Raw genomic sequence first — 17,168 nt, forward strand, 5'->3', positions numbered from 1 at the left:
GGATTGCTGGAGCCCAGCAGGTCGAGGCTACGGTGGCTGGGAGCAGCCACTGCACTCCAGTCTGGGCAACGGAGTGAGACTTCAACTAAAAAAAAAAAAGAAATATATGTATGTGTGTGTGTGTGTGTATCGAAACCTAACTATCATGTTTTATTCCTTTCAGCTGTATTTCACGGATTTAGATGCAAAGAAGAACCAACAATAAAATCTTGATTAGTAAGGTCCTTCAACAAAAATGACACACCTAAGTATCTATACCTTAAGGGTTTATATAGCATACACAGAAGGCTCTGGCAGTATTGCCAGCCATTACTCAAGCCAGAACAGGACCACAATTGAAGAGCAGTAATAATGAACTAGTTAACAAGAAAATGAGTGGCAAGAGGAAATCAGCTGAGCAGAAAGATAGTTAAAAGGTAAACTAAGGAGACAAAATGGCTGCAAAGAAGAGCATCATAACCAAAATGACAAAAGCCTGAAAGAGAAACATCCTTGATAAACAAAGAGGTGGTGAAGGGGAAGAAGACAGTGCTGGTAGAAACAACGGAATTTCAGACAGACAGAATGCAGGGACTAAAAAAAGAGAATGTGGATTTTTAAAAAGCCAAGAATGAGATGTTATCTGAAAACAAGGAAAAAAAGAGGAAGACAGGAAAAAAATAGATAAGAAACCAAACAGACCCATGCTGTTTGAAAACCACAATCTTTGCTGACGTTTTCCCAATTCTGACCTCAACCCAATTTATTTTTTAAAGGTTTCAAGAAAGAACACAATATGCCAGGCACAGTGACTCACACCTATAATCCCAGCCCTTTGGGAGGCCAAAACGAGAGGACTGCCTGAGCCAAGGGGTTCAAGCAGCCTGAGCAACTTGGCAAGACCTTGTCTCTACAATAAATCACAAAAACTACAGAAGTGGTGGCACACTTCTGTAGTTTCAGCTACTTGGAAGGCTGAGGGGGAAGGATCGACTGAGTCCAGCAGGTCGATCGAGGCTGCGGTGGCCGTGAGTGTGCCACTGCACTCCAGCCTGGGAGAAAGAGTGAGACTCTTACTCAAAAAAACCAAAAAGAAGCCAGGCTCGGTGGCTCAGCCTGTCATCCCGTGCTTTGGGAGGCTGAGGTGAGTGTATTGCCTGAGCCCGCGGGTTCGAGACCTGCCTGGGCAACCTGGCGAGACCTCATCTCTACAATAAATCAAAAACTTAGCTGGGCATGGTAGCACGCCTGTAGTTCCAGCTACTTGGAAGGCTGAGGCGGAAGGATCGCCAGAGCCCAGCAGGTCGAGGCTAGGTGGCTGGGAGCGGCCACTGCACTCCAGTCTGGGCGACAGAGTGAGACTCCAACTCAAAAAAAAAAGAAGAAAGAAAGAAAGAAAGAACACAATAAATATAAATTAATAAGGAGTGTTATTTTTGACCTATCTTAAGTACATCTCAGTAACATCAATTTTCCTGACAGAAATTTTTTAAAAATCCAGTAGCTAACAAATAGACATAGTCTGATTCTCAAATATATAGGTTGGGCAACACTAATCCAAAAATCTAAAATCAGACACACGCCAAACCCTGAAATCTTTTGAGCACCAACATGATATTAAGTGAAAAATTGTACACCTGACCTCACGTGACTATTCAAAACAGTCAAAACTTTGTTTCATGCGTAAAATTATTAAAAGAATTACATAACCATGGGTTTGAGACCAGCCTGGGCAAATTGGTGAGACCTCATCTCTACAATAAATCAAAAAATTAGCCAGGAGTGGTGGCATGCACCTGTAGTTCCGGCTACTTGGAAGGCTGAGGGGGATCACCTGAACCCAGCAGGTTGAGGCTGGGGTGGCCGTGAGCGTGCCACTGCACCCCAGCCTGGACGACAGAGTGAGGCTCTGACTCAAAAAAAAAAAAAAGAATTGTATAAAATTAATTTCAGACTATGTGTATCACATGTATATAAAATATAAATAAAAAAATTAGCCAGGAGTGATGGTGCATGCCTGTAGTCCCAGCTACTCAGGAGTCTGAGGCAGGAGGATCACATGAGCCCAGGATGTCAAGGCCGTAATGAGCTATGATCATGCCACTGCACTCCAGCCTGGGCAACAAAACAAGATCCTGTCTCTTAAAAAAAAAAAAGTGTGTAGACTTGGGTCCCATCCCCAAGTTATCTTATTATGCATATGCAAAATCCAAAATCTGAAACATTTCCGGACCCAAGCATTTTTAAAAAGGAATAATCAACCTGTATCACATACCATTGATGAGAATATAGTTTAGGATAGACAAGAAATATAAATAAGCGGCCAGGCATGGGGTTTAAGCCTGTAATCCCAGCACTTTGGGAGGCCGAGGCAAGAGGATTGCCTGAGCTCAGGAATTTCAGACCAGACTGAGCAACATGGCCACACCTTGTCTCTACCATCAATCAATCAATCAATAAGCAAGCGAGGCATGGTGGCCCATGCTTGTAGTTCCAGCTACTTGGAAGGCTGAGGCTGAAGGAGTGACTGAGTCCAGCAGGTTGAGGCTGTGGTGGCCGTGAACGTGCCACTGCACTCCAGCTTAGGTGATACAGTGAGACTTCAACTCAGAAAAAAAAAAAAGAAAAAAATATAAATAAGCATATTATAACATAAAAAGTGACAAAGGAATTAGAGCCAAGTTCAAAGGGTAAAGGTAATACCTTTGTATTACTCCTACTTTCAGGGACCTATGGCAAACCTTATGGAGCATAACACGTCGAAATAATTATCTAAAAGTACAATTTTTAAGAACGTTTTTGTTTCGCAGTAACAGTAATATCTTATTCTGGGAAGTAGTGCCTGTTATTAAACCGGTTAGGGCTTTATTTTCACATTGAGCCCAAATACCAAAAAGTAGCTCTCACAAACCAGTTGCTACAAGCCGAAAATTATGGGGTGGGTAAATGGTACTGCTGTGTGGCCACTGATAAACTGCACTTCACATTTTCCCCCGTTCTTCAATGGTTGTTTTTTTGGAACTGAATAAAAGGTGAAGTGTAGCATGAAGACGAAGCCCACAGAATATACTCCTCGTCATACCGGTTTCTGCTCCAGTGTAGGCATCCTATCTAATGTTCTTAGCGCAACACCTTTTCTTTTCCTGATAACGTGTAAGATTATCCGAAATCATTGTACTCATGTGCCGGTTAGTGATTTTCTGCTTCCTTCATCAGTGTAAGAACGTGGACTTCATGTGTCATGTGCACAGCCATAGTCCCAAGCTCTTGGAACAGCCCCTGGCCCATTAACAGGTGCCCAGTAAACAAATAAAAGGAAGACAGATGGAAGGCCGCTCCCCGGCTCGTCCTCAAACTGCTTCTTCCGCACAAACTCTGCTCCCAGAGCTCCCTTCTAATTGCATCGAGCTGGCTACCCTCGGGATGCAACGGGGGGCTCCCTCCCTAGTCCGTCCTCTGGCATGGATGTCGGTGCCGGGTCACTGAATGAATGGGAGGCGAGCCGGGCACGTGCGGTGATGCAATGGCAGCCGCTGCGAAGCCGGTTCCGGGAGGTTCCCAGAGACCAGGCGGAATGCCTCGCTCGCCAGCCCTCGCCGCGGAGACCCCGACCGCCCGAAGCCAAAACCTGCGGGGCAGCACGAGTGTTACCAAGATCCCTTTTGGAGGGAGACCCAGCCTCTGAGAAGAGGCGTGGGGCCCAAGGTGAAAAGCCGGCACTCACTGTAGGCCCGGCCCAGGGCTTGGAAGAGCAGATCGCGCTTCACGCTGACAGTCGGCATGGCGAGTCGGACCCACTGCGCCTGCGCGGCGGGCCTGCCCGGGCTCAGCCCCCGAAGTGCGTAAGACCCGGGTCTTCTTTCCGGGCTGTCTTCGATATCGCCTATCTCCTTCCAACAACAGTTCCAGCTCTTTTTTTACCAGAGAACCAGTTTTTAAAAGTTATCCCACTTAATAAGTCTAAACTTGTGGAATTGATTACTAGAAGCCTCGTTAGAGCACTAGAATTGGATAGAATTAGCTAGGACTTGACAGGCAGTACACGTGACTGACCCTAAAGTCCCGGATGCCTCTCCGCACTAAGGCCCGGAATACCAAACTAGGTGGGCGGGAGGGAGAGGGGCGGAGCTTCCAGGTGGAGAATTCTGCCCCGAGGTAATGATTCGAGTGGGCTGACCTAAGGCTGAGAAGGTTGTGCAGAGATCCAAAGTGGGGAGGGGAGGGCTGTTAACACATCTCAATTCTTACTTCCCAAGGTTATTATTTTTTTTTAAAGTATGTTTCTGCCTGAGCTTGGTGACTCTCACCTATAATTCCAGCACTTCAGAGAACCAAGGCGAGAGGATCATATGAGACCAGGTTCAAAACCAGCCAGGGCAATGTAGTAAGACCATATCTCTACAAAAAAAAAAAAAAAAAATTTAGCCGGGCGCAGTGGTTCATGCCTATAATCCCAGCACTTTGGGAGGCCAAGGCGAGAGGATTGCCGAAGCCCAGGGTTTCTAGACCAGCCTGGACCTCTTGGCGAGACCTCGTCTCTACAATAAATCAAAAAATTAGTCAGGCATGGTGGGGCACTTGGGAGGCTGAAGCAGAGGGATCACCTGAGCCCAACAGGACGAGACTGCGGTGGCCATGAGCGTGCCACTGCACTCCAGCCTGGGTGACAGAGTGAGACTCTGACTCAAAAAAAAAAAATTTTTTTTTTAAATTAGCCAGGTGGGGTGTACCTGTGCCTTAGGAGACTGAGGTGGGAGGATGCCTGGAGCCCAAAAGGTCGAGGCTGCAGTAAGCCGATATCATACATACCACTGCACTTCAGTCTGAGTGTCAAAGTGAGACCCTATCCTAAATAAATAAATGAATGTTTGTAAGTATATTTATTGGATGGATTCTTTTTTTTTTTCCTATTTAAATTGCTTATCTTTCTGAAATTTGTTTTGGTTTTGGAGTGAACCAGCTTTATTTTGTTTGCAAACAACAATCTAGCTAACTAACCCAACACTATGTATTAAATAAGCTGCTTTCTCCCCACGGATTTGAAAAACCTTCTTTATTAAATTTCTATATATATATACATATATATGGGTCAACTGCTGAACTATCTGTTCCATTGCCAGGGCCAAACTATTTTGTTTTGTTTTGTTTGAGTCAGTCTTGCTCTGTCACCCAGCTGGAGGGCAGTGGCACACTCGTAGCCACCGCAGCCTCAACCTGAGGGGCTCAGGCAATCCTTCTGCCTCAGCCTTCCAAGTAGCGGGAACTACAGGCTCGCGCCACCACGCACAGCTAATTTTTGTGGTTTATTATAGAGATGAGGTCTCGCCCAGGCTGGTCTAAACCCATGAGCTCAGGTAGTCCTCTTGCTTATGCTTCCCAAAGTGCTGGGATTACAGGCGTGAGCCTCGGCACCCGGCTAACTCAATGTTTAAAACACGTTTTCTCTTTGATTCTGAAATTTCACCCTTGAAATTGTTTTTAGGAGATAATCAGGCAAGCATTTCTGTCTTTATATAATAGAGAACTTTTTTTTTTTATTGTGGAGATGAGTTCTCATCAAGTTGCCCACACTGGTGTTGAAACCATGAACTCAGGCAATCCTCTCACCTTGGCCTCCCAAAGTGCTGGGATTATAGGCGTGAGCTACTGCGCCTGACCCCATAGAACATTTTGAAATGACCTAAACATATAACAATTTGAGCCTGATTAAAGTATGATACCTCTGTGCAATAGAATAGTAGGCAAACACCAAAAAATGATATCAGCTATCTACTTTTTTTTTTTTGAGTCATAGTCTTACTCTGTCACCTAGGTTGGAGTATAGTGGTGTGTTCTGGGCTCACCACAGCCTTGAGCTCCTGGGCTCAAGTGATCCTTCTGCCTCAACCTCCCGAGTAGCTGGACTACAGGGATGTACCACCATGCCTGGCTAACTTTTTGATTTTTTGTAGAGATGAGGTCTTTCAGTGTTGCCTACGCTGAACTCCTGGGCTCAAGCAATCCTGCATTGACCTCCCAAAGTGCTGGGATTATAGGCATGAACTAACACACCTAACCAGAGTATCTACATTTTAACATGGAAAGAAGTTTCCAACATATAAAGCCAAGTTACTTAACAATATACTTAAAATGATCCACTTTTGTTTTTAAATATATATATACTTATATGGTACTAATAGTGACTATCTTTGGGTGATGAGATTATTATTTTTTCATTGTATCTTTCTTTTATTTTTTTTTTTGAGTTGGAGTCTCACTCTGTCGCCCAGACTGGAGTGCAGTGGCCACTCCTGGCCACCACAGCCTCGACCTGCTGGGCTCTGGCAATCCTTCCGCCTCAGCCTTCCATGTAGCTGGAACTACAGGCGCGCACTACCACGCCTGGCTAGTTTTTTTGATTTATTGTAGAGATGAGGTCTTGCCAAGTTGCCCAGGTGGGTCTCAAATCCACGAACTCAGGCAATCCACTCACCTCAGCCTCCCAAAGCACGGGATTACAGGCTGAGCCACCGAGCCCAGCTGTATCTTTCATATTTTACAGAATTGCAAGTAGTAGTTATTATTTTTACTATGAGGGGAAAAACCAACATTATTATACAACACAATCATGTTTACTTCTTTTCCCTGACTAATCAGAGTCTGGTAGGCAATTCAGCTCTTTCATCACCATGTGAGATCAGAGCTTGCACAAGCTGATTGGTTTTGCCTGTAAAATGTATAATATGCACAGATAAGTTTTCTGAAATGATTGTGTCACTTTCCTGTAATGCTTGTGGGCTGGGCGGTAATTGGGAAAGAGATGCTGCCAGGTTTGAAATTCTTTCTCCATTGGTCCAAAATTGCAATACAGGGTCAGATGACATTCTAAACTACAGTAGCAGATAATTTAAAGTGGTATGTTGATAACAGTGCTTTTCCCTTCAAAAGCAAACATTGTCCACTTCCAGCCTCAGTTTCCCCATCTATAAAATGGAGATATTACTTCATCAGATGGTGTGAGGATAAAGTATGTGGAAACAATTTGAAACCTGCAAAGTGCCGTTTGAATATTAGGTGTTTATACTGAAGGTAATATCCCTAATGATTTGAGACAATACATTCTCTCTGGTATTAAGCTTAATAAAACTTGAACTGCTAGCTGGGCATGGTGGCTCACATCTGTAATCCCAGCACTTTGAGAGGCGAAGACCAGAGGATTGCCTTAGCCCAGGGGTTCAAGACCAGCCTGGGCAACTTGGTGAGACCTCTTCTCTACAATAAATAAATAGCCATATAGGGTGGTGTGCTTCTGTGATTCCAGCTACTTGGAAGGCTGAGACAGAAGAATCACCTGAGCCCAGCAGGTCGAGGCTGCAATGGTCATGAGTGTGCCACTGCACTCCAGCCTGAGTGACAGTGAGACTCCTACTCAAAACAATAAAAAAAACCTGAGCTGCTAATCCCAGAGTGAGGCAGGGAGGCCAAGGCAGGTAATAGATAATACAATTTACTCTAACAGGCTTGTTTTTATTTACTGTGTATTCAAAATTGGTTCTTTTCTAACCAAAATCTTATATGCCTTTCCTATAAATTTCCTGGGACATGGGACAGATCCCTTATGGCTGTCCTGCCCACTGTCTCCCTTGCAGCGTGTTCAATACACCTATTTTTCTACTTAAAAACAAGCAAGTAAATACAATTTCCGGGGACAGTCTAATCTCTCTATAAATTACCCTGAAACTTTTAGGACATGGTCAAAGTCCATCCATCTTTTTTAATTTCTATGGCTAGATACACATGGAACCATGAAGGTCTTTTAGACCTGTCAAGATTCAGGTTGACATCATACTTAGTGATCTATCACAGAAGCAAAGAACTGAATGCCGCATGTTCTTACTCAAAAGTGGGCCCAGAACATTAATCACATAAACACAAGGGCAGGATCAGCAGTTGCTGGGCACTGCCAGGGGAGGCAGGGAGAGGGAGCACGTAACAACATAAAGGGTACCTGGTCCCAAGCCAGGGGAAGTGAGCGCCAGTTGGGGACCCAAACTTCACCTGCATGCAGCCTACTTGTGTAGTTAATCCTTGCTTGTATCCCACATCTCTATAAAAAAATGTAATTTAAAAAAGAATCAGGTTGATCAGTTCTACGACATCCTAATTGTCAAAACAATGGTCATTTTTAATCATATTTTTAAAATAAACTCATTAGACATTTTATATTATTTTCATTATTTATTTATTTATTTATTTATTTTTGAGTTGGAGTCTCACTCCTGTCACCCAGACTGGAGTGCAGTGGCCGCTCCCGGCCACCGCAGCCTCGACCTGCTGGGCTCAGGCGATCCTTCTGTGTCAGCCTTCCATGTAGCCAGAACTACAGGCACATACCACCACATCCAGCTGATTTTTTGATTTACTGTAGAGATGAGGTCTCGCCAAGTTGCCCAGGCGGGTCTCGAATCCATGGACTCAGGCAATCCACTCACCTCAGCCTCCCAAAGTGCTGGGGTTACAGACTGAGCCACCGAGCCCGGCTGACATTTTATGTTATTGACAACTACCTCATTCTTGAAATTATCCTTGCTTAGTTTTCCTCACTCCTGTCTCCTGTTTGGCTCCTTGAGTCTTTCTACTGCCACTCCTAGAGAGGTAATATGATATAGTGTTAAGAATTCTATAAGTGAGTCACAGAGTAAAATCCTGTATCTTCTGTTTACTAACTGAGACCTTGAACCAATGCCTGAAAACTGATCAGTCTCAGTTCCTCTTCTATAGTACGAAAGTAATAATACCTGCCTTATAAATATACCACAAGATGAATGTGCAAGTTTTAAGAGAAATAGTTTGTGTTAGAGTTTAGCGCATTGTGAGCATTTGATAAATAATAACTCTCTTACAGCCTTGTCTGCTTCCTATACTACACTTTCTCTTCTTCAGGAGAGAGTGCCTTCCAGAGTTACGTGCTTAGTGATCTTCTCCCCATGTGAGTGCCCAGCTTCTACAACCACCTGGTTCCCATTCTAATCTCCAGTCTGTCTCTCTCTTCTGAAGAGAAAATATTTCTCTCCAGCTTCTGAATATCTGCACCTGGATGTCTACCATGTTGGCATCTCATACTCAACATGTCAAAAACTGAACTTTCCCCTTCTTCAATTTCCCCCATGTGCTCCTGTCCTTTTTAATATCACCACCATTCACCCAGTTATCCAAGCCAAAAATACTGAAGTCAACCTAACACCTCCTCCCTCATTTTTCATTCCTAACTGGTTTTGATTGCAGAAACTTGGCAAACTCTGCACAGCATTTTCTGTCTTAGCCACAGGGTAAACTTAAGAGCCACATATTCAAGCAATGGGACCCTATATCTCATTTTAGTGATTTGGTCTGGAGGTGGACACCTGATGCCAGCTAGATTTTGGACTACAGGGAACTTGAGTTCATTTAATGGTGGAAGCTGTAAGGTGCAAATGTGGGGCCATTGGTGGCCATGTTTCCCATCCCATGGAGAAAACTAACCCACAGTGAGATAAAATGACTCTGACTGCAAAAGAGAGGATAGTGGAAAGACCTAGATGTATTTAAATCTCCAGTTGTTCTTGAGACCCAGGGGTCTCCTTCCTCCTCCTGAAACTTGGTTGCTCAACAGAAAAAAAAATTCAGTCTGTTTAAAGCTTAAAGAGTGAGGGTTGGTTCATACCAGGCAAAGTGGGTACCAAGAGAGGCCCAAACTTTACCTGTACATGGTCCCCTTGTATACCTAATCCTGAATTGTACCCTATGTCTTTAAAATAATTAAATATATATAATATATATTTATATATATGTAAGAGTGAGGGTTGGAAGGTTGCAGCTGAGACTCAAGAGATGCGATATAGATGACCTATAATGCAGGGTCCAAAGCCTTATTAAAGAGTTCAGACTTTATCTTTGAACAGTAGGAGGAAATTCAGGGATTGTAAGCAGAGAGATGATTTGGTATTTTGAAAAGATCATGTTGGATACATTGTGGAAAAGGGATTAGGAGTGGTAATTTGAAGGGACAATTTATGTCAGGGAGATCAGTTAGGAGACTGCAAAAATCCAGGGGATAGCCGGGCATGGTAGTTCACACCTACAATCCCAGCACTTTGGGAGGCTGAGGTGAAAGGATTGCCTGAGTCCAGGGGCTTGAGACCAGCCTGGGCAACTTGGCGAGCCCTCGCTCTACAATAAATCAAAAAATTAGCTGGGCATGGTGGCGTCCATGGCTCCAGCTACTTAGAAGGCTGAAGCAGAAGGATCACCTGGGCCCAGCAGGTCAAGGCTGCAGTGGCCATGAGCGTGCCACTGTACTCCAGTCTAGGCAACAGAACGAGACTCCTACTCAAAATAAACAAATAAATAAAAATAAATCCAAGGGAGAAATGACAGCAGAGAAGACTGGGGAAATGTCATGTGTCAAAAATAAAAAATAAAAAATAAAAAACTAATTGTAATAGACCAGGGTAATCAACTGGTCATGTACCAAGTAGCTATAAACAGCCAGAAAGATACAAACATGAGTTCAAGCCCATCCACTGGATTAGACTTAGTCTGTTCAGGCTGCTACAACAAAACAGCGTAGACTAGGTGGCTTAAATACCAGAAACGGGCCAGGTTCGGTGACTCAGCCTGTAATCCCAGCACTTTGGGAGGCCAAGGCAAGCGGGTTGCCTGAGCCTGTGGGTTTGAGCCCAACCTGGGAACCTTGGGAAGACGTCGTCTCTACAATAAATCAAAAAATAGCCAGGCTTGGTAGCGCATGTCTGTAGGTCCAGCTACTTGGAAGGCTGAGGTGGAAGGATTGCTAGAGCCCAGCAGATCGACACTGGGGTGGCTGTGAGCATGCCACTGCACTCCAGTCTGGTTAACAGAGTGAGACTACAATGCAAATAAATAAATAAACACATCAATCAATCAATCAGAAATGTGTTTCTCACAGTTCTGGAGGACTGGGAGTCCAAAATCCCAGGGTGCCAATATGCTTGAGTTCTGGTGAGGGCCCTCTTCCGGATTGCAGGCTATCAACTTGCTGGGTCTTCACATGGCAGAAAGGGCCAAATTTCCTTGGGTCTCTTTGATGAGGGTATTTATTTAGGAGAGAGGATCCCTCATGATCTAATCACCTCCAAAGGTCTCACATCTTAATACTATCATGTTGGTGTTTAGGATTTAAACATGTGAATTTGAGGGGGACACAAACATTCAGACCATAGCATGGATCTTTTTGGAAACTGGAATTCAGTGATGGAGCCTGCTTTTTCACAACCCCAAGGTCACTGCTGTTTGAATTACTGACTGTCTCTTTTATGAGACCGCCGTGGACCCAGGTCAGTTGCAGCAAGCCTTCCTAGTCTCTTTTAATTTCTTTCCTACCTTGTGTGGGTTGCTGGAGCCCCAAGTAGCTTCCCCGGGTAAATGCAAATGAAAGTGAGTGAGGGCCATGGTAAGAGAAAGGGCATTTAATGAATACAGTGATCACCATCATAAGTTCTAAGAGTAATTGTACATAGTGTTATAATAATTTTTTTTTTTTAGTTGGAATCTCACTCTGTCACCCAGACTGGAATGCCGTAGCATGCTCACAGCCACCACAGTCTCGACCGGCTGGGGTCAGGTGATTCCACCTCAGCCTTCCAAGTGGTTGGTACTACAGGCACACGCCACCACACCTGGCTAATTTTTTTCATTTATTGTAGAGATGAAGTCTCACCAAATTGCCTGGGCTAGTCTCAAACCCGTAGGCTCAGGCAATTCTCTCACCTAAATAACTGCCTCCCAAAGAGCTGGGATTATAGGGGTGAGCCACCATGCCCTGCATGTGTTATAATAATTTAAAAGAGCAGCTTAAAAGAGCACATATTTTGTAAAGCAAATCTCATGTATTAACTAATTAACTAACTAAGATAACCTATAAGAATGAAGGTTTCAAAGGAGAATGTGAAAGGAAGGAAGTGAGAAATGGTGCATGGGTTCTGAGACCTTGTGTGCACCTATAGCATTAAGAAAATATGGGGGAACCCTGGACTGTAGTCAAGGTGGCTACAAAGCCTCACTATATCAAGACTCCTGTAACTCTGCCAGAACAAACATACTAGACCTCTGTCAGATTTATTAAATATAATTGAAAATATAATGATTTTAAAAAGGGGGCCAGAGCAAACTTCTTTTCCATTTTTTTGTTTGTTTGTTTGTTTTGAGTAGACTCATTCTGTCACCTAGGTTGGAGTGCAGGGTCTCACGGCCACTGTAGCCTCGGCCCACAGGGCTCATGTGATCCTTCTGCCTCAGCATCCCAAGTAGCTGGAACTATAGGCATGTGCCACCATGCCTGGCTAATTTTTTGATTGACTGTAGAAACGAGGTCTTACCAAGTTGCCCAAGCTGGTCTCAAACCTCTGGACTCAGGCAATCCTCCTGCCTCCACCTCCCAAAGTGCTTGGGATTATAGGTGTGAGCCACTGCACCCGGCCTCAGAGCAAATTTTTTTTTTGGTTTTTTTTTGAGTTGGACTCTCACTCTGTCGCCCAGACTGGAGTGCAGTGGCCGCTCCTGGCCACCTCAGCCTCGACCTGCTGGGCTCCAGCGATCCTTCCGCCTCAGCCTTCCAAGTAGCCGGAATTATAGGCATGAGCTTCCACGCCCGGCTGATTTTTTGATTTATTGTAGAGATGAGGTCTCGCTGCCCAGGCGGGTCTCGAACCCACGGGCTCAGGCAATCCACTCACCTCAGCCTCCCAAAGGCGCGGGATTACAGGCTGAGCCACCGAGCCCGGCTCAAATTTCTTAAACTTTGTTCAAAAGAACCTTGAAATAGAACTTCTTCAAGGACATTCCATTGAAACTACCATAGTGATGGCCTTCTATTTGACTTTAACCAGAGCTGCTCATTCTCAGTGGTGTGTGTGTGTGTGTGTGTGTGTGTGTGTGTGTGTGTGTGTGTGTGTGTGTATGGAGAGAGAAAAAAAGAGAGAATATTTACTTTTATGATTATTGTATTTTATGAAAATCAGATATGTGACCTTTGTCCCAAACTGTCCCCTCCAAGGAGTCTCGCTCTAGAAAAATACTATTTCCTTTTTAACTTAGCAATGAGGACATTTTAACTTAAGTTACAGTAAACCGTCATGTTAGAATAAAATATTGTCACTTCTTCCTAGTAAAAGTCAGCTATGGTAAAGTGACCAGAAAAAAAATAATAAAATAAAACACAAAATGAATCTTATGATTCATTTCCAAAAGTAGCCTTTCATAATCATTGAGGCAATCTGAGCTGCGACCTCCTTAGTTCTTTACTAGAGGTGGGAAGTAGGAAGAGAAGGATTATGTTGGTTTCCTGTCACCACATCCTTCCTAGGCCCAGCCACAGCAGAGGTGCTTGATATAGTTCTGTTGTCTTATATGTTTACATAGTAAACATACATATGTATTATTCACTCACATATAGCCAATGCCAAGCCCATAGAAAGAAAGCTGACCCTTCTTCCAAATGTAATTTTCTCTGATCATTTGCTAAAATAATTATTGATGAAAGGATAACTAAGCCCCAACCCAAACTGACCAATTTGGTCCTCAACACTCGTTTACCCACCACTCAATGACAACACTCTACTCCTTATATTTTTTGAAAAATAGCTCAGTATGGCATGTACTTGCTTGGGCTCTGGAAACCTTAGACTTGTATTAGAAGCATTGTCTTGAATAGCTTGAGGAATTTGAACTTTCCCACCATGTCAATCCAATGATCGCTTTAACTTAGCAACCAGGCACACTATGTATATACAAATGGATACATGTTGAATGTCAAAAGAATGAGTAAATGGTTTAATTGTTGAGTAAAGTAGCCATGGACTGTTACATTGACTGAGCCCTGCCTGGTGAATCCATGCTTTCCTTCAGTGGGCTGTAATAGGATGCAACAGTTCTTTTCTTTTCTTTCTTTCTTTTTTTTTTTTGAATTGGAGTCTCACTCTGTTGCCCAGGCTGGAGGGCAGTGGCACGCTCACGGCCACCACAGCCTTGACCTCCTGGGCTCAGGCAATCCTTGCGTTTCAGTCTTTCAAGTAGCTGGAACTACCACACCCAGCTAATTTTTTGATTTATTGTAGAGCTGAGGTCTCGCCAAGTTGCCCAGGCTGGTCTTGAACCTTTGAGTTCAGGCAGTCCTCTCCCCTGGGCCTCCCAAAGTGCTGGGATTACAGGTGTGAGCCAGTTCTTTTCTATCAGCTGAGTGCTCTGGGAAAGTGACAAAGGAATTGTTAAGTATATAAACTTGAAGTGATTAGGATAAGGAATTCTGGGTGTTTTGCTCTTCTTGTTTGCCAGTAGATAGGAGTGCAATTAGTCAGCCAGCCCTACCATTTATATCTCCCAGGCATATCTCAGATCTGTCTATATTCTCCCTTACTTCCAAGTAGGCCAGGCCAACCTACACTCATGCTACGATAGCCTCCTCAGGGGTCTCCTTGCTTCCACTCTTATTACCTCCAATCTGTTCCAAATAGGTGTCCATTATCCTCTATCACTGGAGCCTACATGTTTCTATCAATGCTCTAGTGCATTTGGTTATATAAATAGGAAGTTAGTTTCTGCTTCTCCCTCAAGTCTGTGAGCCCCAAGAATACAGAGTTCTTTCTTATTCACCATGGTAGTCCAGCCCCACCCCCAAACCAGTGTGTAACACATAGAAGCCTTTCCACAAGTAGTTAATGAATGAATGCATGTGGATTCTCAAAGGCACAGAGACCACTTTTTTTTTTTTTTTTTTGAGTTAGAGTCTCACTCTGCCACCCAGGCTGGAGTACAGTAACATGATCACAGCTCACCATAGCTGCGACCTCCTGGGCTCAGGTGATCCTTCCACCTCAGCCTCCAGACTAGCTGGGACTACAGGTATGCACTACCATACCTGGTTAATTTTTTGATTGATTGATTTTTTTTTTTTTTAGAGATGAGTTCTCGCTGTGTTGCCTAGACTGGTCTCTAACTCCTAAACTCAAGGAATCCTCTTGCCTCAGCCTTCCTAAATGTCCAGATTACAGGTGTTAGACACTGCATCTGGCCTGAAACCACTTTTTTTTTTTTTGCCATTTTAATTTTTAATTTTTTTTTGAGTCAGAGTCTCACTCTGTCACCCAGGCTGGAGTGCAGTGGCACTCTCACAGTCACCACAGCCTCGACCTGCTGGGCTCAGGCAGTCCTCCTGTCTCAGCCTCCCTAGCAGCTGGAACCACAGGTGTGCACCAACACGCTTGGCTGATTTTTTGATTTATTGTAGAGACGAGGTCTCACTATGTTGCTCATGCTGGTGTCAAATCCCTGAACTCAGGCAATCCCCTCACCTCTGCCTCCCAGAGTGCTGGGATTACAGCTGTAACCCACCATGGCTGGCTCTGAAACTACCTCTCAATGCACTTTGTGTCATCAGTACCAAGGACAATGCCCACTGAAAAGCAGACGCTCCATAAATGTTTGCTCTATGTTTGATTCGACTGATGAAGAGATAACTTGGTTTTAGAGAAAACTGCATTTGAATCTTCTTTATGTTAGATCTTATCAACTGTGTTGACTTTGAGCCCTGATTTCCTTAGCTGCAAACCTGGAGCTAATTTAGCAGGGTTACTGCAGAATGAGACAGGCTTGTGCAGGCTCTGCACAGTGTCTGACACAATGTGTTCCCACAGTAACTCCACGTAACACTGGGGGAATGTTCACTGAATACATCTACAGGGAAAGAAAAAAGTGACTCCTCAAACCAGGCATGGTGGCTCATGCCTGTAATCCCAGCACTTTGGGAGGCGGAGGCGCGAGGATTGCCTGAGCCCAGGGGTTTGAGATCAGCCTAAGCAACTTGGTGAGACCTGTCTCTACAATAAATCAAGAAATTAGCTGGGCATGCACTCGCGCCTATCATTCCAGCTACTTGGAAGGCTGAGGCGGAAATATCACCTGAACCCAGCAGGTCAAGGCTGTGGTGGCCATGAGCCACTGAACTCTAGCCTGGGTGATAGAATGAGACTCTGACAAAAAAAAAAAAAAAAGAAAAAAGAAAAAAAGAAAGTGACTCTTTAACTAGGGGGAAAAACCCAAACAAAAAATTTTACATGCAAAAAGTCACAAACAACTACCCCAAGTGACCTTGTATTGTTTTTATTTGACTTTCTCTGTATTAAAATGTTGACGGAGACAGGGGCATGGGGGAGGGAGGGTCAACTCTGTTGTTTTACCCTGTTCCTAGTTCCCTTTAGCAAAGACTAGACAGCCACTCCCCACCTGGGGTTTTTCAACTGCACAGTAATTGATATTTATAAAGAAAATGTAGTGGGTGCTCACAAGGAGTAGCCGCTATTTAGAATCAGTCCATCCAATCATAACTGAAACCCTTTGGTGTCTTGTACTGCTGTCAGAGTATAAACTTGAGCCCTAAGCATAGTCTGCAAAAGTCTGGCCTTTGTCCATCATTTTTGCTCAACCTTACCCTTATTCACCGAGCAGGTTTTCTCTGAGTTTCAGCCACAGGACCTTTGCATATGTGCTTCCTTTTGGCTGGACAACCCCTCTGTTAACTGGATTTATCCTTATAGCTCATGTCAAGGGCGCATCTTCAGACGCTTCCCTGACCTTCCAGTCTTGGCTCTAGAATCTTCTTCCAGTCATTCACAGTAGGGTCTGGCTTATACACCTGATTTCGTAGTTATTTTGCTTATGTCTTTCCCCCCCACAACGTGTACTGTCTGAGAACAAGACGGTGGATGCCTTGGTTATCCAGTATCTCTCCAGCGCCCAGGATGGCATCCAGCTCGTGGCAGGTGCCCAGTAAATGTGGGTTGAGTGAATGAATAAACGAGAGATTTCCAGGACTCCCGTAGGGATCTGGGGACACAAGAGTGAGGATTCCAGGTGTCACCCCCACCCCTCGTCTCTCGGAGGTGGAGGGTGGGGTGAGGACACAGACCAATAAACTAAGCAATCTAAGCCCCTCGCCATTCTGCAGCGGGTGCGCGGTTGCTTGCACTAGTCACCCTACCCGGGCCAGACAGGCTTCGGAGGGAGGGGTGGGTTTAAGGGGGGATGCCGAAGGCCAGCGCACGGCGATCGATCAGCTGAACAAAGCGTTCAGGTCCCGGTGCAGACCCCAGATCCTCAGCGAGGCGGCGGGACACGAGGGTTAGGACTCGGCTCCTAAC

The 17,168-nt window shown here is 44.5% G+C and overlaps 1 protein-coding gene across 3 annotated transcripts in view; it reads right to left on the bottom strand.

Moving 5' to 3' along the window:
• Positions 1 to 3,789, bottom strand: part of FARSB (phenylalanyl-tRNA synthetase beta subunit) — an 82,994-nt gene extending 79,205 nt beyond the window's left edge. For 2 of the 3 annotated variants that reach the window (XM_008057711.1, XM_008057710.1), the window contains exon 1: positions 3,704 to 3,789. In XM_008057711.1, coding sequence (XP_008055902.1) covers positions 3,704 to 3,761 — 58 coding nt within the window. In that variant the 5' untranslated portion in view covers positions 3,762 to 3,789. The remainder of the gene's footprint in view (positions 1 to 3,703) is intronic. The other variant, XM_021712163.1, reaches the window with a different exon arrangement.
• Positions 3,790 to 17,168: the final 13,379 nt, after the last annotated feature.

This window comes from Carlito syrichta, unplaced genomic scaffold, assembly GCF_000164805.1.
Source record: "Carlito syrichta isolate Samal-C Ts95f unplaced genomic scaffold, Tarsius_syrichta-2.0.1 Scaffold303111, whole genome shotgun sequence".
NCBI lineage: Eukaryota > Metazoa > Chordata > Mammalia > Primates > Tarsiidae > Carlito > Carlito syrichta.